The sequence below is a fragment of the Puntigrus tetrazona genome, chromosome 2 (assembly GCF_018831695.1).
Source record: "Puntigrus tetrazona isolate hp1 chromosome 2, ASM1883169v1, whole genome shotgun sequence".
In the NCBI taxonomy this organism is placed as follows: Eukaryota; Metazoa; Chordata; class Actinopteri; order Cypriniformes; family Cyprinidae; genus Puntigrus; species Puntigrus tetrazona.
In genome coordinates this window covers 17,251,243-17,276,217 of record NC_056700.1, presented here as the reverse complement: position 1 = coordinate 17,276,217, position 24,975 = coordinate 17,251,243, and the positions used below count along the sequence as shown (strand labels likewise).

The window sequence follows — 24,975 nt, the reverse complement described above, 5'->3', positions numbered from 1 at the left end:
GATGTGACTGAAGCGCAGCTGCTATAGTTATTAAACCCTGATGAAAGGAGAAATCATAACAAACCTGTTTATTCATTGCTTATTCATACCTAAAAAGCCTTTCTATTTTTATGTAATGGTCCCAGTTGCACACCTGCATAAATTCAATTCATCATGTGACAGAATATTTAAAGAAGAAAAATGTATTGCTATTTAATTTTTATAATGTATGTTTACTCAAGAAACCTTGTAGTTGATCAGACCAGTTTGTTGGGTAGGCTTACTCAAAATATTACGAGTTGATAATATCTACTCGTGATTGATTTCTTATTATTAGTAGTAGGAGGAGTAGGAGTATTTCAGTTCAGGATGTTCATATGGGATTTTCAGCATGCGGAAAAGAGACTCTTATCATGACTTCGAAGAGATCGTATTAATAATTTTAGATATAAAGAACGAGCTGAATTATTGTTTTAAAACCACAAAAAAGGCAGCAATTAAGTAAAAAAAAAAATATCACGAAGGCATACAAAAAAACTGTGCATTTAGCGACGGCGAGCTATAACATTTTTTTATTTGCTTCTCAGAGATTCTGCGCAGCACAGCAACACTGGCGTCACGAGAGCCCTCGTGATGTCATTGTGGACATCCCATAATATCTTGAGCATAAGCCGTAAACCTGGAAATAGTGTTGCTGTCAAGGTAACGCGTCCAAGAGTATTAAGTGTATCTCTTCAGTTGTGAAATATTGTAAAGTCCAAAAGGGAAGTTGCGCGTTTTTTCCGGTGATTTGGTAAGCGCTGGTGAAATGTGTTTAGCTGAGTTAGCCCCGTGCGGCTAATTTAACGGAAGTTTTGGTCGATAAAACTGTTCTTTCTGCTGTCTTCAGTGTAAGATGTCGTGTCGCTTAATGTGTTCACGGTTGCTGCTTCTTGTTACCTCGTTGTCACTTAAACATCCTTGTTAGTAGCGTAAGAGGTTTCATTTGTAGTAATATAAGTTTCAGACTAGCTGCCTTTGCTTGTTAAATGTGCAGCACGTCCTGTGTTTTTACTGGTTGTTCCAGTTTGGGAAGATCATTGCGGAAAAAAGTAAATAAAAATACATAGGCGTTTGACAAATAACATGTACATGGAATTGTTTTTATTAACATCAAGGTTTTAGTCATTTAAGTTAGTGACTATATTTAAGGTATCTATTTTTTTATGTTCACACTTCACCTGGTTTGTGTTGAATTGTTTTGCGATACGGTAAATTATGTTTTAAATCTACAAATATTTCATGTAGCTTAAATATCTCACAATTATGTAAAAAAATAATTGGAGTTTTGTATGTCTCGATGCAGAACAACTTAAATTCCCTGAAGTGTTTCATGCCATCTCTTATATATATTAATGTACTAACATATAACACTAGCTGAATGCGTTTGATTCTTCTTCTTCTACACAAGCTTTTGTTTTGTAATGCCTGTATCTATTTTGATTAACAAGATCCTGTATGGGTCAAACATATTTAAATGTTCGCATCAAAATGAATTTTGCAGCGTTTTGCAAGAATTTTTACAGTGATTTTTATATGCATAGAAAGCATGTTAAAGTGTCACATAAGATAAACTGAAAAATCCATTGTCATTCAGTGTAATGCTTAGCCTGTTTTTGTAAAAAATTTAAACCACAGACTTTATTGCATTTTAAATAAAAAATGAATCTTGCTGACAAATGGCCAAAATGCGTTTATTATTTAAAGTTACACATAGTTTTGGGGGTAGAACTAATTAGTCTTTAAATATGCCATAAACTGATCCCTGTGGATCCCATTAAGCAATTTAATTGGACAGGACACTTTCTACAGTACTGAAAAACAACAACAATTCAAAGCTGTACTACACTTATTGTTTTGATGCTTGAAGACTTGATGCTTGACTTCATTTTTAATCTTTGACCCATATACAGCAGGGCTGCTTAGAAATATAGGTACCATTTAGCAATTAACCAGAAACATTGTGTGTTACCCCATTATGAGGGCCCACTTTGGTCTTCTCGACTATTATTTGGTTATCCTCTAATGATTTTTTTTGTTCCCCATAAGAATTGAAGGCATGGAAGACGAGCTGCCCTCCAGAAAGTCGGAGGAGGGTGGTTCATCTAAGCGGTCACAGAGGCAGCAGGAGCGCCAGGGGAAACTTCCTAGGAGACGCAAAGAAGTGAAGAGGTCTCTCCGGAGGCCAGACTGTCCAGAACACCTGTCGGGGGGAAGTGTACATTGGTTCCCTGAGCAGCCCGGATCAGAAGCCTCTGCATCAGCAGAGGACACTGCTGAGGGTTGCCCAAAAAGATGGGATAGATGCAGGTACAAAACACACCATGTGGTTTAGACCAGTTGAACCCTAAAAATCAAACTGTGCAGTGACTTAAGTGCCTGTTTGTTGCAGACGAGGGCATTTTTTACATGGACCATATCCTGCTACTCACTTTGGACCCAAAGCTTGCATTCTTCCCAACCCAACCTCAGTCATGTAAGTAAGCAAAGTCAGGCTTTCTTTTAGTAAGGGGCTAGGTCACATCCATGTTTTGTTACTGTATAAACTTTCAGTCAAGCAAAGGATTGGACAAATGTAGCGATAAGGCCTTATGTGCTGAGTTCTGATTGGTTGAGGGTGGTTTGTTGGATGAAGCTGGAGAGCAGCGCAGTCAGGCACCGCTGTGGCTGTCACAAGAGTGGTCCTGCTGGAACTTTCTAAAAAAAAAAAAAAAAAAACCCAGCACTATGCCTGTTTTAACTCCCTCAGGACAAACCACATGCAGAGGGTAACGTGGGGTTTATTGTTTGATATCTAATGTTGTGCTTCACATGTTGTTTAGATGGTATGAGAGATGTTTTGAATTTCTGTATATTTCAGATCGAGATGATTAGAGGGAGTCTCTAAAAAAGTATTTTCTGTATTTCATGCAGTTTTTTTTAAATGTATATTTTATTTTAAGTTATTATTACCGAAAACAATTTTATCGTAGAACTATGAGAAACCAAAAGCAGAAGTCCACTTTACAGTGCTTTCCAACATTTGATCATGACTTTTAAGTTGCGTAACCAGTGTAGAAATAGGACAAAGTACATGCCGTTTTGCTTTGCTTGGAGTGCAGTGCTGACACATACCATGTTTGCCTACTCTGTCGACTTTCCCCGCAGGCACATTCAGGACCCAGCCAGCCAGCGGCTTACCTGGAGCAAACCTCCGCTCAATGTCCTGGTCATCAAAAAGATTCGAGATGAGACCCTTCTGGAGCCATTCAAAGAGCTTTGCAGGTTCCTCTTGGAGGTAAGCTACACAGAAGCAACATTAGTAGTTCATTTACAGTCTAGGAAGTTACAGGCGCTACTGTTACCCTTTCATTTTTTTTGCTTTATCATTAGTTGTTGTTTTTTTTTTTTTTTTTTTGATTTGATTTCCCATACTTACACAATTATTTCCACCATCAGGAGAAACATCTGATGGTTTACGTGGAGAAGAAAGTTGTAGACGATGGCTCTCTTTTGAGGGATGACTCCTTTTCCGCCATTCGTAATCAGCTGTGCACATTCAGGGAAGGTATTGAAACCTCACTGTGTTATCGGCAGGTTCACCTGTAACATGATTTACATAACCCTGACGCACCATTAACCAATGAAGGTTTGGGTGCATTAGGAAAATGAGTGATTTTATCATTGTGTTCACACAGGGTTTGATGACATCTCAGACTGCATCGATCTGATTATTTGTTTGGGTGGAGATGGGACTCTTCTGTATGCATCATCTCTCTTCCAGGTATTCTCTCATCTCCTCTCATTTGTTTGTGTGCACGTATTTCTACTAGGTCAGTCTCATCTGCTTTCCATTGGATGTTCTCTGCGTGCATGATAGAAGTTGAGAGAATTTGTATATGCAAAAGTGAGTTTATTTATGAATGAAATGTGGTTTTGTCTCATTTATTTAAGGGCAGTGTTCCCCCTGTCATGGCCTTCCATCTGGGCTCCTTAGGATTCCTCACACCATTCAAGTTTGAGTCTTTTAGAACAGAGGTGGATAAAGTGTTTGAAGGTGGAGTGATTGAAAAAATCTTTTTGTAATTTTTCATCCCTGAAAGTAGAAGTGAACTGTATTTTAGAACTGGTGTTTTATATGTCTGTGTCTGGCTCCTGTAGGTAATGCTGCCATTATCCTACGCAGTCGCCTGAAGGTTAAGGTGGTGAAAGGCATGTTCCAGAGGCACGAGCAGCTCCTCAGCGTTCAGGAGAATGGAATAGTGCCTCATAAACACATTAACAATGAGGCAGGCAAAATCACACTACAGTTACAGGTAACATGGCACTTTACAACACTTGTAGAATGGAGAAATCAAAGAATCAAAATACTGGGCTTGAGACAAAGTCTTTGTTTGCTAACACTTTTTGGCACACATGCCTAACAGATTTTTCGCAAACACTCACTGTCAAAATTCAAACTGACCAATAAGGACGTCAGACAATTTAATGGTGTGACCCAATCACATGATTACTGTTTTTTTCTATTCATTCTCAAGAATACTGGAAGGAAATGTTCATTAGAAATCATCATTAAATGAATATGAATTAGACTGTGACATTCAGGACTGGAGAAATGAAAGTTGAAAATTCAGCTTTTCCAACACGGGAACACATTTTTTCAAAATATATTTATTTAAACAGTGTAGATTACATTATTACTGTTATTGCTGATCAAATGAACACAGTCACGGTTAACTGTAATAAGCTTTTGTAAATACCCATCTGTAAAAATCTTACAGATTACACACACACACACACACACACACATATATATATATATGTATGATTGAGGAGACATGAAGAAGACTAATGTTATAGATGCAGATATTAAAACGTTGCACAAGAAAGATGCCTGAATATCTGCCAAGTGGGGCTCTGAATATGCTTTTAGAGGAAAATCCATCCACTTGCCCTTCAAGAATGTTTAGAAATGTTTTCCATGGTAACAGACATAATTGGAGTTATTTTTTAAATAACAGCTGTGATAGGTCTGTATGTCCAGTTGCCATAGCAATAGCAATGTCATTGACATTGTCTGCATTTATACATCCGAGATATTTTAGACCAGAGTGGCATGGTGTACATAAACATCTTAGTTTGTTAGATGGTTTTATGTCCAGGTCTGTGATTATGGATATTACGTGTGTGTATAAAGGTGCTAAATGAGGTGGTGGTGGACAGAGGACCTTCATCCTACCTGTCTAATGTTGATCTGTACCTAGATGGACGTCTCATCACATCTGTACAGGGAGACGGTAAGCACAAGCATACACTTCAGCTTCAAGCCACTTAAAAGTGGTCTGGTTAAGGTTTATAATGATTGAATATATATATATATTATAGTACATGCCAAATTTTCGAATACTTTAAAATATACATTTCAATTGGTATTACATTGATATTGAATGTTTAAATTAACCGGTTTATAAACTCTTATAACATTTTATAATAGTACAATTACTTAATTTTATTTCTACTCTAATTTTTTAAACATAATTGAAATGCTGGCTATATTACTAATAGATTTATTCAAATATAAATGAAACATTGAAGAACAGTAAAATTATAATGAATGTTAAGTACATATATTCAGCAGTGCTGTATTTGAATTCATTAAAATTTGTCACAGGTAATTATTTTTCACAGTTTAACTGTTTTTATGTGCTTACTGTGTATCAAATAAATTCAACCTTGTTGAGGATAAGAGGCATCAAAAGCATTTCAACATCTTACCGACAACAGACTCTTGAATGGTAGTGTAGCTGTGATACTCTTTGCACGATACACAATAAATATTTTAGATTTGCTTCATGATCTTTTTTTTACCTCTTAGCTTAAGCAGATGTTAATGTTCAGATGAAAATCAATGCAAATATGTGGCATGTTTCTATGCAGGTGTAATAGTTTCCACCCCCACAGGCAGCACGGCCTATGCTGCCGCGGCGGGAGCGTCCATGATCCACCCTAATGTCCCTGCCATCATGGTCACCCCCATCTGCCCTCACTCGCTTTCTTTTAGACCCATCGTGGTGCCTGCAGGAGTGGAGCTCATGGTGAGAATAGGAGTTTTTTTCCATTTCAGTGACAACGTCGCATCTGCCACAAGCTAATCATTAAACTTCTTACTCTCAAACGAGAGTTTCATAATAAAATTAGATTGCTCTAACTGTATTTACCATGCAGATAACGCTGTCGCCTGATGCTCGTAACACAGCCTGGGTCTCGTTTGATGGCAGAAAGAGGCAGGAAATCCAGCACGGGGACAGGTGACACTCTTTTTACACAATCACATAAGCAAACAGCTTTGACCTCTACCATAATCCAGTGATACAACAATAGCTGTATTACAGTTATGGAAATGAGCATCAACAGTATTAGGAGGTATTACCTCAGCTTTTCAGTTCAGATTGCCCTTTTTTCTTAAGCTTTACTCCGTATCACTTGCCTTGTCTGTTAATCATGAGTTGTTGTTGTTGTTGTTGGTTTTTTTCCATTGTAGCATTAAGATCACAACCTCTTGCTTTCCGGTCCCTTCTATCTGTTGTCATGACCTGGTGTACGACTGGTTTGACAGTCTGGCTCAGTGTCTCCACTGGAACGTCCGCAAGAAGCAAACACGTCTAACAGATGCCAGCGACTCATCAGAAACAGAGAACTGAGACATCAAGTCACACACTCATATAACCTCACTGTCTGTTAAATTCACATTCCATTCTGACTTCCTGAAAAGGGGTTATTTTTACATTACATTTCACATTTCTGTGTTCATAGATTTACAGATTTCATTATACATTGCAATAAGAGCTCATGCGCTACCTGAGAAATATTAATAATAATATTATGAATTCATATTATTATTATTATTATTATTATTATTATTATTATTAATTATATCATTGTTAGAGGTTAGCCTGGATTACTTGCAATTTAATGTCAACAAAACATTTGACTAACTTTAAATGTCATAGTATGACTGCGAAACATTGTTATGGAGGCAGTATTTCTTAGAGAATTGTTTTGACCGCTTCACAACATGCTAAATAACTGATCTGATTCATCATAGTATATTTTGTATGTTTATTATTATTATTATTACAATATATTAAGAAAAACATTAACATTTAATTTTTACTGTAGGTTATGTAGATTCATCCATTTCTAAATAGTTTAAGTAACAGAAATAAAATCATCCACCACATTTTTGAACTTGAAATGCACATTATCGCAGGAAATGTGTAAGTTTTTTTTTTTTTTTGTGTGCGTTTGTGTTTAACTCTGTAGCTGTTAGCTAAATTGACCACGAACTATCTATCTACGAACAGACAAAGCTTGGTTTTCTATGTGGTTTGTCAGTGGTTCCTCATTTATAGTAAACCTTATGGGAAGCCATGCTTTGTCCGTTTAACATGTTGGAAGTCAGTTTTGTGTGCTCTTATAGACGACATTGTACACTTTAACAACCAAGATTGAATGTGGTTTATTCCCTGTAGCTCAAAATGGTGTTTAATTTTCATTCATACTGATTAACTTGTGCAGATCCTTTCTGAATATGAATCCAATAACTAATGTTCTTTCAGGCTGAATGGCTGTCAAACCGAAGTAGTTCTTGTCAAAGAACGTTGTAGCCTCCCTGTGGCGGCACAGGATGTTGCATTTTCAAAACCATTTTCTAAAGCCATTATGTTTAGTTGAATATTTAATAGACTTTAATAGCTGTGATCTTTTCATTTACAGATGCATTGTATGTTTATATATTTATGGCACTGCAAAGTCATATGTCATTGCATAAGAACTTAGTATAGCTGAACGTATGTAAGCTGTTTACGGTTTGATGTAAATAAGAGATCCAATGACCTGTCTCATTTGTAATATTTCAATAAACGTTTCTTTTTATCTTGGATGTTCTCTTTTGTTTGTCATTTAAAATGTGTCCTTATGTATTTTAGGGCTTTATAACCTGTTGTAATGTAATTTAATTTAAAAAATGGCATTGAAATAACTAAGCATTAATGCAACAGTGTTTGCTGAACAATGGAAACTAATGATATATAAACAAAGCATCAATTTTGTGATGTTTTTAACAAAACAACACAAATGGCTTGTGTTCTATATTTTTATTGCAATGAAAGGATACAGATATAGTTTCTGACAGACACTTAAATTATTCTCCAGATATTGCAAAAAGACAGTCCTCAACATTGATCCAAATACGGACAATTAGTTAGTTGAAGATGCTGACCACATTAAAAAGAATAATGGGATTTCAGTTTGCTTTTTATAAATGATGTAACACTACATTTTATGACAGACAGTCAATGGTGTGAATTAAATTTCCTGCCAATTAAAAAAAAAAAAAAAAATCAATCTGGCATATCAGCATCTTTATCTCTCAAAGACAATGGGACAGAAAACAGGTGAAAGAAAATACAAAATGTCTTTAGTTACACACATGGTGTCAAGCCCAGTCTATCCAGGTCTTCAAAGTCAATGACAAAGAATATTGAGGACATACATAGTATTTCTACAGGAACACTAAGTGTGACCAACAAGATCATCTACTTACAGACATGGTTAAAGTTTCTTAGCATTTGAAGAAGAACGAGAGATGTTCACTCAGGCACGAGGGTTTCCTGCTCCTTGTGAACTTGAGATGACCATGAATTTTGAGGGATGCTTTAACGAGGGTTTACTATAGAAAAACCACCTTTGCAGTCTCTTGTGCGCACGTGATGACCACTAGAGTCAAAGCACTGTAGATGAACAGATCTTTTCTGCTTTTCAACTCCAACACATTGTCCAAACACAACCTTTCCATCGTTGAAAATATTTTGTGGTTTTAGTATTTGTAGAAAATGCAGTAAAATGAAAACCTGCGTGTCTGACATTATAAAATAAGAGTACAGTTCATGCTGAACCTGAACTGCTGGCATGAATGTCTCTGGTGGAGACATATAGAATATAGAATCCATATATAAATGATACATTTGTATTTCATCTCTTAAATATCATCCTCAGTATGAGTCAAAGAAACAGCTAATGTAAAATAATACTCTAGCCAATAGTATGCAACCCTACGGCAGGACAGTATTGGACTTCTGCCCTATTAAAACGCTAACTAACTAACAGGCTATTTTGGACCACAGCCCCTCAGGGATGTTTGATTTGCCGACCTCAGCGTTTGAAGACCAGATGGGAGGCTATGATGCACGGATGCGAGCTACAGCATGACGTTTGAACTATTTGTCTGGAAGTTGGTCGGAATTTGAATGTTTATGACAAAACCATCAATACCCAGCATCATTTGGCACAAATGTGGATGTAGTTTCCCCTTCCGGACGCAGCCGACCTCATGAGACTCAACTGGAGTTTGGTTTTAAATAACTGCCTACTACAATCAAGTATGTTGTTTGGATTTATTAACTTCCAGTAGCCAGGACTATTTCTCATCAGGGTCACAAAACATGATTGCAGAAATGTATGAGACAGACCATGTCACAAGTCCACAAAAATACAGCTCTCGTCTCAAACCAAGCAAGATCTCCCAGATTTCCAAACAGAAATGTCACAGGCCAAGTGCCATTGAGATTTACGGTAGAAAGTAACACTTAATAGGTATCTAAGACAAAATATATTGGTCCGTCCAAATTATCCAACACATCTAAAAGGTACAAAAGACAAAAAAAAAAAAAAAAAAAAAAAACTTCCAGATTTGAATTTCTCTGACTTGGTTGGACAGCGAGCCTTCATATGTGAAAACTCACCAATCCACTACTGACATGTGTATACAGTAAAATACTTGACATTAGATAAAGCAAAGATGAAAGAAGAAAAAAAACAGGGGTCAGGGAGATTTGCGGTTCTTGCAACCAAAGTAGGGGGAAGCATTTCCTTAGCGGTATTTTCCATTGTCATCGTAGCCGTTTTCTGCTCTCGTTTAACCTTTAAGCCTGTCTGTTTTCACAGAGGAAGATCTCAGCCTGAACAGAAATGGGAAACATCTTCCGAACATGACAGAAGTACGTCAGCAGGTCCACATGGAGCATGGGAGTATGTGCGCGGCGTGAGGAAAACGTTTATGTCTGCACAGTCAAGGGCTTTGTCTCGCTTTGCTCTTCCTCGTCTTCTTCCTCGTCTTCCTCTGTGTGCTGCTCCAGCTCTTCTCTGGTGATCATTTCAAAGTCGTTGCCGTTGCTGTGCTGCGACCCTTCGTCCTCGCGTCTGTCACTGTCCGTGTCCGACTGACGTTCTGCGCCCGCTTCCTCGCTCGCCTCCATTTCTTTATTGTCGTCGTCATCGTCTTCGTCATCGCCGTCTTTCTTCTCGCTGTCCGATTTGTCCTCGCTATCCGATTTCTGCGCTTTGCTGGAATCCTTGTTGTCGGATTTCTCGCCGCTGGATTTCTTGGAGCTGGAGCGCGGACCCTTGTATTCATGCGTGTAGAGGGGGCGGAAGGAGTCGATAAAGCCCACGTCGGCTGTCAGGTTGGGTAGGAACCAGAAGTGATGACGGCCGCCGGTCACTAGCCAGATGATCAGGAACAGGATACAACGAGCTGAACCAAAGGGAAAACCAGAAATGAGAAGAGAAAGACAGAATATAATGCAAAATACTGGTATAACACAACATTTCAAGTGTGGCGTTCATACCGACGGCCAGGAGCAGTATGCTGGCGACGAAGCATCCTGCTGCCACGCTCAGGTAATACACACCAACTCTCATCTCAGCGGGCCACAGAGGGAACAGAGTGGCTGCGATGACGGCAATGACTGCAACCACACGCAACTCTGAATCAGTACTGGAGTCAAAGAAAAAACAATCAGACTAAACTGGAGAAACCTACCTAGAATCAAGCCCATGGCAAAGGTTTTAAAGTGGACTGGATCGTAAATCCAAAAATAAACCTACAGGGAAGAAAAATACAAAACGTGAAGAACGAGAATATTTTAATAATCACAAAAACAGTTATGGCATTACAACAACACTCATTACATAATTTAATATAAAAATAATCGTATATCATTCAGATAAAAACAAAAAAAAACCTATCTATAATATTTATATAATGACACTTAACTTAACACAGTGGCTTCATTCACGGCCAGAGAAAACATTTCAATTTTACAATGCGTCATGTATAATTTAAAAACAATTATATTACATAATTACATGAGATTATTTGGGTACTAGTGTTGAAACCATTAAATATAAGTAAAAAAAAAAATTATAAATAATTTTAGGTAGGTGAAAAAGAAATGTAATGAAAATTCATTTTGATTTGTCAATTAAAAAGTCAATGTTTAACTTGTATTAGAGTTACACTGCATAAAATATAAAGCAGACAATCAAGCCCTTCCTTGCAGTTACTTTATGATAATTAGTCTTCAAAGAGGTATGAAATTTACAAGCAACTATGAGATATGTTTTTCTAAAATCATCCTGACCTCGTTTCCATCCAAGAACAGCTGGTCCTCGTGAGGTTCCAGCTTGAATTTCTTTTTCACATCCTTCTTCTTCTTTGGAGATCCTGGACTGTCATCCTAACCACACAGAAACAAGAATCATGATATGCACAAAAGCAAAAAACACAGAACACATCTGTGTTTTCCCATCCTATCAGATGATCTAGTCATACATTTTTTTCCTTCTTTGTGTCTGTAGCCTCAGACTCCTTCTTTTTGTCTTTGTCCTTTTTGCTTTTTTTCTCTTCTTCTTTGCCACTGTCACTTTTAGCCTTTTCTTTTTCTTTCTCTTTTTCCTTCTCTTTCTTTACGTCTTTCTCTGGCTTCTTCTTCATCACTTTCAGGGCTCGGTGGAAAAACTGCTTCTTCAGGAGCCTGTGGATAGCAATAAGGTTCAAGTGGTTGACTGACATACACTGCCATTCATTCATTTGTGGCTTACTGATCAAATCAAAATGAATCAAAGTATAGTTGTAATGTTACAAAACAAAAATTTGAATAAACACTGTTCTTTTGAGATTTCTAATCAAAAGAACATCTTGAAACGGACCATGTGGCACTGAAGACTGAAGTAAAAACTCCTGAAAATACAGTTTGGCAATCAGAGGAATAAATTAACATATAGTAAAAAATATTTCACAAGTCTTTACTGTCTACTGAAGCTTTGTAGTATCAAACACCCTAAAAATTCCAAAGAGAATCCTGAAATGAGAGAAAAGAACAGGTTTACCTGTTACAGTAGTCCACCACCGACTCTCTGGTTGTGAACAAAGCTTCTTCGCCCTTCTTTGTTTTGGCCCACTTTGAATCCAGCAGACAGTCGACTGCTTTGGAGGCTGATGAGAGGAAAACAGGTAAATGGTTCAATGACAGCAAAGAGAGCACATCAGACCCTATGCAGAGGAAACAGAAGAAAGAAGGTCAGGAAAGAGCACACACTGACCGACGAAGTAATCCACCCGATGTCCCATCATGTTGGTGGATTTGGTAGGGCAGTTAAAGCGCAGGTACTTGGCCACCGCCTTCTCCTCCTTGGTAGGTTCACTGACCTCCTGAAGAAGAGAGATCAAAGATCATGAAGTCATGATGACGATCAAACATATGCTTATCAAGATCCAGTTTAAGCTGCATTTAGATCACATATAATAATGTTGATTCAAGAACGGTTGTCAGATGATATTTGAGATTTTTTTTTTAAATCATAATACTGAACTACTGCTCAAAAACTTTCGGCTTGCAAGATGTTATTTTGCTGAAATAAAAAAAAAGAAGTAAAAAACATTTTAAAATACATTCTTTTTACACTATTACTATCTTAATGTATTTTGATCAAATAATGCACCTATGCTAAATGTTAGCAAAATCTTATTGATTCTAATAATTTGATAACGCTGTTATATGTCACATTTATAGTGAATGTTGTGATGCCCAGATCCACTTGTAGAATCTAATCTAATTTAGTTTATTTTATGCTTTTTGCTTGAAACAAAATTGTTTAAGAATAGTAACATCTTCCATAACATGAAAATAACAACCATATTTTAAAAAACAGTTTAATATATGCATCCCTATTATGTAGAGCATGATTCTGGACCAGTTAGATTTCACCATGGGAGAGGACCTAGATATTAATAGTATAAAACAAGATTAATAGATACAACAGAAACCAAGGGTTTGACAAAAAGCTGGTTTGTCCCTTCTGCAACAAGCCCTTAATTCCAATGAAAAATGACATTGGATAACAACAGCGCAGGAATCCGGCGAACCCATCTGAAAAGCTTTGAAATGATTCCCCCGCACTGGCAGCAGGACCCTCGTCGGTCATCTACTTAATGAATGAAAATTAATTAAAAGCCTCGGTTCTCCACACACTGATGTACAGTCCTGTGTAATCTATACACTGAAAATACAGTCTCCATTCAGACACACTGAGTCCTCACTGACCCCATTTATGAAGATAAAGGTCATTACTTATATGTGACCACACTACCCACAAAGGAAAAAAAAAACCTCACAAATCCTGACAATAAGCCAGGCCATAGAGATAGCATTTATTGAGTAATGAATGACTACCAGACATAACTCCACTCTTAAGCCTGAGGTCTTAGTATTTTTGAGCTCCACAATCCAACGTACTCTATTTGGTCTGAATGTCTCCTGCATGACTCAGAGAAATATATTCAATGAAGACCATACAAACATGGCATTTGTCTGGGTGTGCAGGAGTTACTGGCAGGTTGCCTGATATTCCTCTGGATTCTGTGAAGGAAACAGCCAGATATCTATTGATGATATTGGCCTTGGTAAACAATAACTTATCTTGTTCTACACGAGGCCTTGTTATCAGTTATGGTTTGGTGGTCCTGCTGCAGGCTTTAGATAAACAGCTTGAACGACAAGTTCAACAAAAAAGCAAATTGTTGTCATTTACTTCCCCTCATGTTGTCCCAAAGCCGTAAGACGAGGTGTACAAAAATGTAAAAAAAAAAATTTAATGGTTCCAAATGATTTTTGTAATAATAACACTAATAATACCACAGACTTTTAACATTTGAAATAGCCTGTCTGATTAACACTTGGTCTAACTGGCATCTTTACAGAGAAAACAAATAAAGTCTACTTTATTTGATTAGGTTTTTTTTCAGGGTTCCTAAATATGATAGTTGATAAGCACAAATAATGCAGGTCTTCTAATCGATTACAAAAGAGTCTTTTCAACTTAATTTATATGACGAATACATGTTTATTTGCAATTATAAAACTGACCAGCAATGAGAGTGGATTTCAACCTGTTGCATAAGAGCAAAAACCAACAAACACGCTGGAAGGATCGTGAAGAGTGACTCTCTTATCAAGACAACGAACACGTCACATTTATTACGAGAACACACAGAAAATGTGACCCAAAACCAAATAAGCAGCAGAGCCAGACAACATTTTTTTTTTCCTGGATGACAAATGTATTCTGACTACAATGTCCAAAAATCCTGTGCAAGTAGTGTACTAGTGACAAATGCACATAATGTAGCACTTGCGTTTGATTGGCATATTTAGGATGCTATATGTCTTTTAATAATGGAGAATGGCTTTAAATGGAAAACCTTTTAGCATTTACTTATTTGAAACCTGTATGCGTCTTCTTATGGAAATTTGAATACAAGACGTTATGGACTGACAGTCACGGTTCACTTTTATCCTTTTGCATACAATTAAAATAAATGAAGCGAAATGGATTCTGCCTACCAAGACTTGTATGTTTAACGCAAAAAGAAAGTCAAATGAGACTGAAAAAAAACATGAAATCGAGTAAACGTCTAGTTTTATTTGTGGGTGACATGTCCCTTTATTTAACCTGCAAATGGGTGCAAATTTGGAAAATAGAAGTGCTACGTTATGGACGTTATTTGGTCAAATTGGTGAAGCTTATGAGACAGCAGCCGGTTAAAGAGAGCAGACTGCAAACCGAACAGTTTGTGCCGAGCTAAGATGGCCAACTCCATCAGCTGTGCCACCAGACACACACTCTTCACGGGAGAGACAGCAAAATCAGGCCATGCTCACATCAAATCCATCGACCAATTATAAATGATTAGACGCCTACAGAGATACAATGCTTCACCCAAGGGAAGCGCAAAAAATGCGCCAGCACTGATAAATAATCCACCTCCCATATGAGAGCGCTGCAAAAATAACGGATCGAAGTACCATTGCATTTCGGGTCAAATAAAACACTAACTTGCGAACTGACTCAATGCCAAACAGCCATCTAACGTTTGGCCTCTATCGGCGAGAGTAACGTGATTTCGGTACCTGAATTCGCTTCTTGTGTCTCCTGCGCTCCGCCATGATTTCTAACTTCTGGGTTCCCTTGACGTGGTCACGAATAGAGTGGGGAGGGAAGTCTCGCGATATTTCGAACAGCCCGTGATCAGTCACTTCTTCGCTTGGCAGATTAAAATCAGACTGAGTGAATAGTGCCATCTGAAGTGCAGGTGAGGCACACAAACTGCGACGGTGCTTTGAAATCAGGGTTAATGTGTTAAGAGTTTTGCGCGAATTATTAATTGTTAGATAAATATTAGCTCTCAAAAATAAATAAATAAATAAACTGCAGACTTTTTAATCCAAGGCGATTTACATTTGGTAATAAACAAAAGTATATTATATATAAAACCTGAAATAATAATTGATAAAATCTATATGATGTATAATAATATATAAATATATATATATATATATATATATATATATATATATATATATATATATATATATATATATATATATATATATATATATATATATATATATGTGTGTGTGTGTGTGTGTGTAAAACAAAAACATCAAAATACAACAAAAATACTAGAATTCACTATAAAAATAGAACTAAAATATCAATACAAACGTTCTAGTGTGTATTCTGTTGTGTGATCAGTGATTCAACATAATAAATTAGATGTTTATTAAAAATTTTTATTATTCATTTAAAAAAACTATTATTCACATTTATATATATATATATATATATATATATATATATATATATATATATATATATATATAATATATTAGATGTTTATTCAAAATATATACTGTGTTTATTTATACATATTAAATGAAAAAAATACATATTTATACATATTTTATGTAAACAGAAACTTGTTTTAGATGCAATTATTCATTTGAGCGCACTAATATATACATAAGACGATATTTTAAGTTTATTAGTTTGGAAGATTAATTTAGGCTACATTTGAATTGATATTTATAGCTAGAAAATTACAAAATAAAAAAATCTGGGATTTCATTTAGTCATTTTTACTCTACCCATTTGCAATACACAAATCATGTATTGTTATTTGAGGAAAAAGAAAGTAATACTGTACACTCTGTGCAGAAAATGCTGTATATGTTTTTAACACATCAAACAAACAAAATAAAGACCAAAGGAGTAATTATTTTTATTTTCTCCATAGCAAACAACACATGACAATATAGAATAATTCAAGTTTATAGTAAAAACCAAAATACAATTTTACAATAAAAAAGGCTGCAGTAAGGACAAAAATTGTTTGTAATTGATTTGCTAACTTATTACAAAATATACATATACAGAAATATTCTGCATTCGAAAATCTAACTGTTGGAGGCCACATTCTGAACCTATTGCATAACACAGATCATAATATATTTATGATTAATATTAAAAAATATATGATCATTATATTCAGTACAGAAATGTCAGTGCCTGGCTAACTTATGCATTAGGCATCTCAACAGTGAAGAATTTTGAGGTAAAAGAAGTCCAGCAGTTCTGCATGGTCTCTCAGGTGGTCTCACTCATCTGGCTTGGTGAAGGATTATCAGCTTCACTTACAGGCTCTGTAGATTTAAGAGCCTCTGTGTCTCTGGGACTGCTGAGCAGCTCCACACTGTTGCAGTTGAGGGGAGAGCTGATGTCTGATGATCTGTCCCCGCTTTTCTCAGGCGGAGGCTGCAGACCGGAGACGGGCAGAGGCATGTTCATCATGTTGTAGAACATGTTACCCAGCCGTCGGGACAACTGAAAACAGAACAAAACAACCGAATTGGTTAGACAAGTTCAATCTTTAATAAATCTTAACCTTTGGAAGACCAAAGACCACTTGGGGTAGAGAGAACCCTTTAAATAATCAGTCACACGTGTACATTTTATTTTATATATACAAAATATACTTCATAATATGCTAATATTCATTTCATTGTAATGATTAACCTGATTAAATGTACTCCTTTTGAAAGATGGCGAATACCTGTGATCGTATCTTAAGTGCTGGCCCGAGCTTTAGACCAAGTGTATCCAGGAGGTGGTCCTCTGTAAGAAGAGGTAATGTCTCTCCATCAATCATGTGGTCTTTAAATGTCTGCAAAGAGTGACATACAAAAGAATGAGACTTAAAGCTATGTAATTATAATTGCTCTTGCCAATTTTACGTGTTTATTACCTGTGCGTATTCAGCGCAGCTTGGTATTTCACTGATGAAGTTGTAGACGTCATCAACCGACCACTTGCGTATGTCTTCTAATGAAGTCATCTCTTCTCCATTAAGAAACATATTAGGATGTCCTAGTTGAAAATTAAAATGTATAAATTTATATGTATCAATTCTGTTTCAATACTAAAACAGAAATAAAAATGACAAACCACCCCTAAAATATGACAAAAGTTAATATAATAGAAAAATAGAAAAATTAAGTCTTACTTAAATCATTAAATATTTTTTTATAACAGTTCATATATAATACTAAAACAATACAGTTAAACAAACAAAAAAAAACTAGCAAACTATCACACCTATTGGTACGAGTCCATTTCCTGGCACAGGTAGCATGTAGGGCATCCCTGTGAGTGGGCCAGGAGCAGACGGATACAGAAACTTTTCTTGGAAAGCCGAGCAAGGGTTGGATATGTCTTTGTCACTGGTGCTAGCGTTGCAGTTGGTGACTTCTGCACATCCCTCCTGTCCACTAATACATGTCTTGCGAATCCCTGGCTCTCCTTCCTTAAAACCTTTCCTACTACATCCAGAAGACAGCTCTGTTTCTACTTTGGTTTGGTGTGGTTTGCTGGTGGTAGCATCATTGCTCATTTCGCCTTTCCCTTCAACTTCCTTCTCTTCCCCAGAGGCAGCTCCTGGACTCTGCTCGATGTTCTTCTCTTCTGATTGGCCTTTGGGGAGAGTGATGCTGCTGTCTGAGCTCTTATGATTGGCAGTCCTTCTGCCTGTCCTGCGTCCTCGCTCCCTTTGCAGTGTGCTGATCGGTGGGTAAGGGCTCGACATGAGGAGACTGTTAGCGTGCAGGTCTTCAAGGGCGGTGCGATGGACGAACACATCATGTCCATCTGGGAGTCGCTGGCGTCCCCTGAAGGCCATTGGATTGGGTTGAATGCCCTGGTACATCATGGGATTCTCCATCCCAATAAGGCCCTTTTGGTGGGCATTCTCCAATTCTTTTTGGTGCAGGATAGCATTCATCTCCATCCTCATTAAAAATAAATAAATAAATAAATACCATTAGTGAATGTCCAGTTTTTCAGTGATGGTGATTCCCGAATTTTTTTACATTCATTTTTCCCATAGGGAAAGCATTAAACTAAAACAACCAGCTAAAAAGTAATGTTAGATAAAAGGGACAAGAGTGGATATTCAACGTCTTTAGTAAAGAGAAGATAAGTATATAAATAGATATAGATAGACAGATAGTCTGTAATTACACTGAAATTTACCTGGCTATGTTCTGTTTGTGAATTAACTCTTGTCGTCTAGCAACCGTCTCCATGGATTCAGTTGGAAGGAATCCGTAACCTGTAAAATGGAAAACATTTGTAAAATTAGGTTGTTCTTCCTCACTGAGCCTCTCCTGTACTTCTCTACATGCAGCACGTAATTTCATGCTAACCTGTGCCAGGGAATCCTCTGCCTGGAATAACATTTGAGTTTGGGGGTAGAGGTGGGCCCAGGTGGGCACCCATGTGGATTTGTCTAGCATCAGCTGATACCATTTCAGTGGGTGGCACCAGTTCCCTACAGATAAAGAGGATTAAAATCATTAAAAATCAGCTTACATCACTGTTATATGATTATATTACTATTTTCTACATTACTATTCTCTTCCAATGTCATTTTTTATTCCTATTCCCATATTCCTTCAATTCCCAATGTCTTATTTTGCATGCGATAAATAAAATTTTAATTAGATATAAAATTTTAATCTGCATAGTACTACTATGTTTAATTTGCACTACTGCCATTTTTTCCCATGTAAACATTACATCATCTGCAGTAGCGACTGCCATGCCAAAAAAGCTCATGTAAACTGAACCTAAAATGTCCATGTTCATTTATAAATTCTCTTTTACTGTGTTGGTTGTATTGGCGTTCGTTCTAACAGACCTCTCCATGAAGCGGGGATCAAACTGTGCAGGCACACCCTGCAGTCTCTGCTGCCCCTGAGCCAAGATCTGTGGAGCCATGGCCATCTGGTTCCTCATCATGAGCTCCTGCCTTTGCCGTAGCTCTGCTTCACACACAGGGGAACAGAGGAAAGTGTCAGTAGCCTAGTAGCGCTTTCTCAGCCATATTTCTTCAAGGCCGCAATCAGCTCTGGATTAATCGATCTATGAACACTTCCATGATGACCTCTCACCTCCAGCAGACATTCCATTGACTAGTCGGTACCAGTGTTTCTCATCTAAAGCGCCTTGCTCTCCAAGCGCTGATATCTTCCTTAGCTGTTCACGAGGGGTCATGACAGTGCCTCTTTTCTGACTGTAACAAACATATCCATTTTCAGACTTTTGCACATTTAGAAGTAACTTATAATAGTAACAGTAACTTACAACACAGTAGTGGTGTTTCCTGTCTAAAAAAATGTAATGGTTGAATCACTGAGGAATCAGTGAAGATACTTCAGAACTGAATTCAGTTCAGAATTCAGAACTGCATACTAGCATGCTACTCTTACTGTTTTAAAAAGGTAGCCCGTAGAGAAGAGGTAAAAACGAATGAGTATGGTATGAGGTTTTAAATTAAGCAACTTTGTAAAAAAATCTACACTTTAAAAAAATTGACACTTTAAAAAAATCGATTAAGTGAATTACTCAATGATTCACTGATAAAAAAGTGACTTGTCACCACCTGTTGGCATGGGTCTGTTACCAGATAAAGGCACTGAAAGTGTAAATGTGTAAATACTGTAATAGCAGCAAGATGAATTACATAGCCTACTACTGATACAAGATACATAACCTATACCTCATAAACTACCGTTTACTATTTAATGCTTTCTGGACCGGTCAGTAAACAACACAATAAAGATGCAACCGAGATAAAAACATTAAGAGAACTCAAACATCAATGTTAAAAATTATAGATGTCATGTAATGAGGTACCTGTTCACTCCTCCTGTGCTTTATCTTCACTCACTCAGGTGTAAGATATTTCCGTAATGTCACTCCTTTTTAGTGTGAAACTAAGAAACCATATACAGAGAGAGAAAATGATAGGTTATAACCAGTTTGTCAGCATCGTCCTTGCAGGTTGCTTGGAAATTTCAAGTTGAAAACAGTTATTTCAAAATTTAGTACTGTAACCAGTACTTTGGAGTAAACACTTCGAGCTGAACATAAAACATTATATAAATGTATATCTGTGACCCAGGGCAACAAAATCAGTTTTAAGTTGCATGCGTATATTTGTAGCCATAGCCAACAAAAATTTTGGTTTGTTTTTTGCCAAAAATCATTAGGATGTTAAGCAAAGATCATGTTCTATGAATGTATTTAGTAAATTTCCTAATCAAAACTTAATTTTTGATTAGTAATATGCATTGCTAAAGACTTCATTTGGACAGCTTTAAAGGTAATTTTGGCAATAATTAGATTTTTTTTCAGATTCCAGTCGTGTTGCAGCCAAATATTGTTCTATCCTAACAAACCATACATTAATGAAAAGCTTATTTAATCAGCAAATTATTTATAAATCAGATTATGCAAAAATTTACCTTTATTGCTGTTTTTGTGGTCCATGGTCACATATTAAAGTATATTATATTGATGTAGTGATATTATTCACGTCACGTGTCATGTAAAAAAAAAAAACAAATAAATAATAATAATCTCTGAAATGTCACAGACAATTAGGTAGAATTTTTCTACCTGTTAAAATTAGTTTACTAGAATAATATAAAAGCCTAAATAATGAAATCTGCAGATCTTTCTTTCTGGATGACTTCTCCTGTATTCTGTACGGGACAGCCTCTGTGCGTATTACCCATTACGAGGAGCCATTCTAATCTGAGTCCTGTAATCCTCCTGTTAGTCCAGCAGTCTGCCTGCTACATCTGCTGACCCGCCTGCGTGCGGTCCTGCTGTCGGCCAACCCCCAAACTACCTTCAGGGCCCCTATTCCCCCCTCAGATCCTATTAGCTAAGTCCTGACTATACAGCATTTTAAAGGGATGTGTTGGAGGTAATCCTAGAGTTTAGAGTTTTACCCTCAGCAAACCTTGCCTGTAAGCATACCGGACAATACACCCTAAGTGCTAAGCCTATTAGCCTCCATTAGCCCCAGAGATGTCCTAAAAACACCTTGGGATATAAATCTGGGATACAATCGGTTTATGCTGTAAATGTGGTGCAGGCAGACAGTCAACCATGTTAAAACTCTAATACACAGAAGAGTCTGTAAACGATAGCCTGTTTATTATCTGTATTTGTTATTTATTATACATAAGCAGGCACCTTAATATTAATATTGTTTTTCTTAAGAGTAGACATGCAAAAACATTTGATGATTAGCAGCTTTCAAGATGATTACAGGTCAATACTATACGAGGCTTAAACATAAAAAAGTAAGGCAAAACTCAATATTAGTCGTATTTCCAAACAAGTGCATTTTTGGCATATGTGTGACAAAGTGATGCCATATCCAAGTCACTGAACTGCAGGATTTGCTTGTGGCTAATCTCATTAAAGGAATAAATTAAGGGAAAACTGCTGACGACTTAAATCAAGCCTTGCATTTGGGTAGGTCATGGTAGAGTAGATAATAATCATCTGGTATAATGTACTTCCTTTGTACAGTTAAAGGCACAAGACAATTCCAATGGTCCAAGTCATCCAGGTCTAGCATGGAAGTGACAAGGATATGTACAGCATCAAGCTTGATAATTTAAGTGACTTTTAACAATTAAATTAATAGATTTGGTATAAATGGATATGCTATTATAATTCAGAGTGACAGTTAAAATTCAAGTAACACTGTTGCACACCATTGCAATTAATCATTGAAATTAACATGAAGCGCAGTCTAAATACTTACATTACAGGTAAGACATACATAACAGAAGCAAGCAAAAAACCAAATAGTTGAAGGTAAACTGAAAGCATAAAGACTGGAGAGACTCTCATTGGACTCACCTCTGAATGTCTGCCAGAGAAGTGGGAATCTGTCCAAACTCTCAGTCAGGATGAAAATATTAACGCATTCATTCCAAACAAGCAAAATTATTCCGAAATGAGCATGAGACCTGAAGCAGCAACAAGAAAGTCCACAACTCTCGGCGCTCTGAGGTCTCCAGTCCTGCCGCAAAAGCCTCGGCCAACAAGTGCCAGCTCCTGGTCTTAACTAAAAAAGACCTTTAATTACAGATTCATGTTATCTCTATTAGCTTGGCTTTATCTGCCTGCTTAAGCCCCCCCTTACCTGACATCACTATGATCTCTCGTCCAACTGCACGCGGGACACTCTGCTGAAATGTAATTAAGAGCACTGCCTAAGCACAGCGGCTAAACCTCTTTCAACATTTACCTCAGTAATCCTCTGTTAGCACTTTAAGACCGAGGGTAAGACACCTAAATGCCCAGCTTCCTTTTCCAGTGTCAGTTGAAATCAAGCAAGATGTGCATGTGTCTTTCAAGTGTTTTTTTGTGTGCATGCAACACAGAAGTTACTCTCAGAGCGTTAATGAGAGGCTGTATCGGGTCTCACTGGGTGCCTGCCCTCCTGACTGTGTTGTGGAGGATCATGTGCTCAGACTTGTTAATCTGACAGTTTGTGCTCACCACCCGCTTACAGCATCGTCTGCACTTCCCAGACTTATATTTTTTAACACTGAGAGGCTCAGAGAGTATTAGTACAGGGATAGGTGTGCGCACAATTGGGCGGCATATGAGCATTTTTCTGCAAAACAGATTCTTGGGGAGACGCAAACACGCAGAGATTGGCGGCAAGCGTTCACCTCCTGCTGTGATAAGCTGACAGAGGGTTAATAAAGCTGTTTTGCTGATTATTAGAAATGGCCCCACACACCACCTCCTGTGCAATGCAGAGCTTTGTAAGAAATGAGTAAACAATAAGCTGGTGAAGCCGAAGGAATCTCAAATACCAGGTTTGGGTTCAGTATAACAAAAAACAAAACAAACTTTCTTTTTTTTTTACAAAGAAATTAATACATATATTCAGCAGGAATTAGTTAAATTGATTTAAAAAGTGACAGAAATATTTATAGTGTTACAAACGACTTAAACTCTAAATAAATGCTATAATTCTACGAAAATCTGCATATTTGAATGATTTTTGAAGAATCATGTGACACATCATGTGAAAATTCACTGTACTTATGAAGCGCATTTAAATCAAATGATGCTTTTCTGTAACCGTGCATTTTCTTTATTTATTGAAGTTTTGAAGAGCAGAATTTGACCATTATTTTAATTATTTCATTAATTAATCATTGTGTAATGTTTAAACTAATTTATTGACAGTACAAACTGAACACAAATCAGATTTTTAGAAAAGATATAAAGTACACCTTATTAATCCTTGTGTAAATCAATCACAAAGGTTTAACAATTGCATATATACTGTACATAAGCATATAACTGACAAGTAATCTAAAATATAGAAACAGTACAATTTCTAATGAACCATATGTCAGTAGGTTATTAGGAGCATTGTGGACTGCTATGAATCATAATTTGGTGAACTTAAATAGCAAATGACATAATATGGACTTGGTTAGACCAATAAATGTTGCACAGGTGTGGAGTCATATCAGCCAAAAAAAAAAGAATCACGAATAAAGTGCTTAGGCATCGGGAGAGCAGAGAATTAAGACATGTAAACCACTAATTTAAGAATCTGTGCGGAGTAAGCTTTTTAAGAAGGATTTCTGCTCTGCCTGTTTGTGCACTGTATTATAGAGTCACAGTGAGGCAAAGGGATAATGTGGGGTTTAACCCCAAAACCACTTGGTAAAGATTCTGTTTGCGAAGTCTGAATTATGCCAGAGGATAAGGTAACTCTTCAAAGAAATTAACCAGATAAATAAACAGACATTATAATAAGAAGTCAGTGTTAGTGAACGCAAATACATGTGAAATAGACCTATGACCTCTGCCCTCTATAGGCCATGCTTTTATTAATAAACACACAGACTGTAGGCCTGTATGACCACAGCTTTTAGACTGATAAATATCCTAGGACAATTTCAATATATATAATTTTCACAATTCTTTATACACAAAAAACAAATAAAAAATACTGCCACTGCCAATCAAGACATCCCAATAAACATGTTATGTAGAATGTTCATTAGATAAAATCTTTATGCTGCCTATTGTATATATATATATAAAATTATCATATATACAATTTTAGCTGTATTTGGGTCAGTCATGTGACTTTTTTGCTCTGATTTATTAAGTCTAGACATGTAAATAAAATTATTTACATTTTATTTTAAATATAAAATGTTACAATTTCATGTAGATCATTTATACAGTTAAATTAAATATATGCTTGTTTAATTCATGTTCACATTAAAAAAAACTAATTTATTTATTCCATTTTTCAGCTGTTAATATTTGAAAATCTTCTTCCCACCAAAATCAAATGTGTGGTGACCAACGTGCAGAGCTGTTTTGACTATCAAA

At 36.7% G+C, this 24,975-nt stretch overlaps 3 protein-coding genes across 7 annotated transcripts; 1 reads left to right on the top strand and 2 right to left on the bottom strand.

Annotated features, from left to right (window-relative positions):
- The first annotated feature begins 535 nt into the window (after nt 1-535).
- nadkb (NAD kinase b) lies at nt 536-7,937 on the top strand. Of its 4 annotated transcripts, none has more exons than XM_043218048.1 (12): nt 536-681; nt 2,068-2,328; nt 2,411-2,494; nt 3,166-3,295; nt 3,457-3,565; nt 3,696-3,781; nt 3,952-4,054; nt 4,159-4,313; nt 5,195-5,294; nt 5,935-6,092; nt 6,223-6,305; nt 6,539-7,937. In XM_043218048.1, the coding sequence occupies exons 2-12, from the start codon at nt 2,078-2,080 to the stop codon at nt 6,696-6,698; spliced, it is 1,419 nt and encodes a 472-aa protein (XP_043073983.1). In that variant the 5' UTR covers nt 536-681; nt 2,068-2,077; the 3' UTR covers nt 6,699-7,937. The 4 variants fall into 4 exon arrangements, with proteins under 4 accessions (XP_043073983.1, XP_043073977.1, XP_043073987.1 ...); XM_043218042.1 differs by having other exon boundaries at nt 623-772; XM_043218052.1 differs by lacking the exon at nt 536-681 and adding an exon at nt 755-869.
- A 201-nt stretch (nt 7,938-8,138) lies between these two features.
- On the bottom strand, nt 8,139-15,407 carry sec62 (SEC62 homolog, preprotein translocation factor). Its single transcript, XM_043217977.1, has 8 exons — nt 15,309-15,407; nt 12,442-12,550; nt 12,229-12,334; nt 11,672-11,873; nt 11,481-11,576; nt 10,880-10,940; nt 10,686-10,805; nt 8,139-10,591 (listed from the first exon to the last, which is right to left on the bottom strand). The coding sequence occupies exons 1-8, from the start codon at nt 15,342-15,344 to the stop codon at nt 10,113-10,115; spliced, it is 1,209 nt and encodes a 402-aa protein (XP_043073912.1). The 5' UTR covers nt 15,345-15,407; the 3' UTR covers nt 8,139-10,112.
- Nucleotides 15,408-16,469: 1,062 nt separating this feature from the next.
- Nucleotides 16,470-22,986, bottom strand: samd7 (sterile alpha motif domain containing 7). Of its 2 annotated transcripts, none has more exons than XM_043219449.1 (10): nt 22,459-22,986; nt 20,431-20,510; nt 19,686-19,807; nt 19,433-19,559; nt 18,939-19,063; nt 18,766-18,844; nt 17,833-18,521; nt 17,483-17,604; nt 17,291-17,401; nt 16,470-17,061 (listed from the first exon to the last, which is right to left on the bottom strand). In XM_043219449.1, exons 3-10 carry the CDS (start codon nt 19,786-19,788, stop codon nt 16,825-16,827), a joined length of 1,593 nt encoding a protein of 530 aa, XP_043075384.1. In that variant the 5' UTR covers nt 19,789-19,807; nt 20,431-20,510; nt 22,459-22,986; the 3' UTR covers nt 16,470-16,824. The 2 variants fall into 2 exon arrangements, with proteins under 2 accessions (XP_043075384.1, XP_043075393.1); XM_043219458.1 differs by having other exon boundaries at nt 19,433-19,556.
- Nucleotides 22,987-24,975: the final 1,989 nt, after the last annotated feature.

Excerpts from the sequence above, each read along its gene's own strand:
- nadkb (XM_043218048.1), top strand. The coding sequence starts at position 2,078 with ATGGAAGACGAGCTGCCCTCCAGAAAGTCGGAGGAGGGTGGTTCATCT. Across the intron at positions 2,329-2,410 it reads AAAAGATGGGATAGATGCAG|ACGAGGGCATTTTTTACATG; the intron begins GTACAAAACACA and ends TGTTTGTTGCAG. Across the intron at positions 3,566-3,695 it reads GCTGTGCACATTCAGGGAAG|GGTTTGATGACATCTCAGAC; the intron begins GTATTGAAACCT and ends GTGTTCACACAG.
- samd7 (XM_043219449.1), bottom strand. The coding sequence starts at position 19,788 with ATGACCCCTCGTGAACAGCTAAGGAAGATATCAGCGCTTGGAGAGCAA. Across the intron at positions 19,560-19,685 it reads CAATGGAATGTCTGCTGGAG|CAGAGCTACGGCAAAGGCAG; the intron begins GTGAGAGGTCAT and ends CTGTGTGTGAAG. Across the intron at positions 18,522-18,765 it reads CACAAACAGAACATAGCCAG|GATGGAGATGAATGCTATCC; the intron begins GTAAATTTCAGT and ends ATTTTTAATGAG.
- sec62 (XM_043217977.1), bottom strand. The coding sequence starts at position 15,344 with ATGGCGGAGCGCAGGAGACACAAGAAGCGAATTCAG. Across the intron at positions 12,335-12,441 it reads TCGGGTGGATTACTTCGTCG|CCTCCAAAGCAGTCGACTGT; the intron begins GTCAGTGTGTGC and ends TCCTCTCATCAG. Across the intron at positions 11,874-12,228 it reads GTGGTGGACTACTGTAACAG|GCTCCTGAAGAAGCAGTTTT; the intron begins GTAAACCTGTTC and ends TGCTATCCACAG.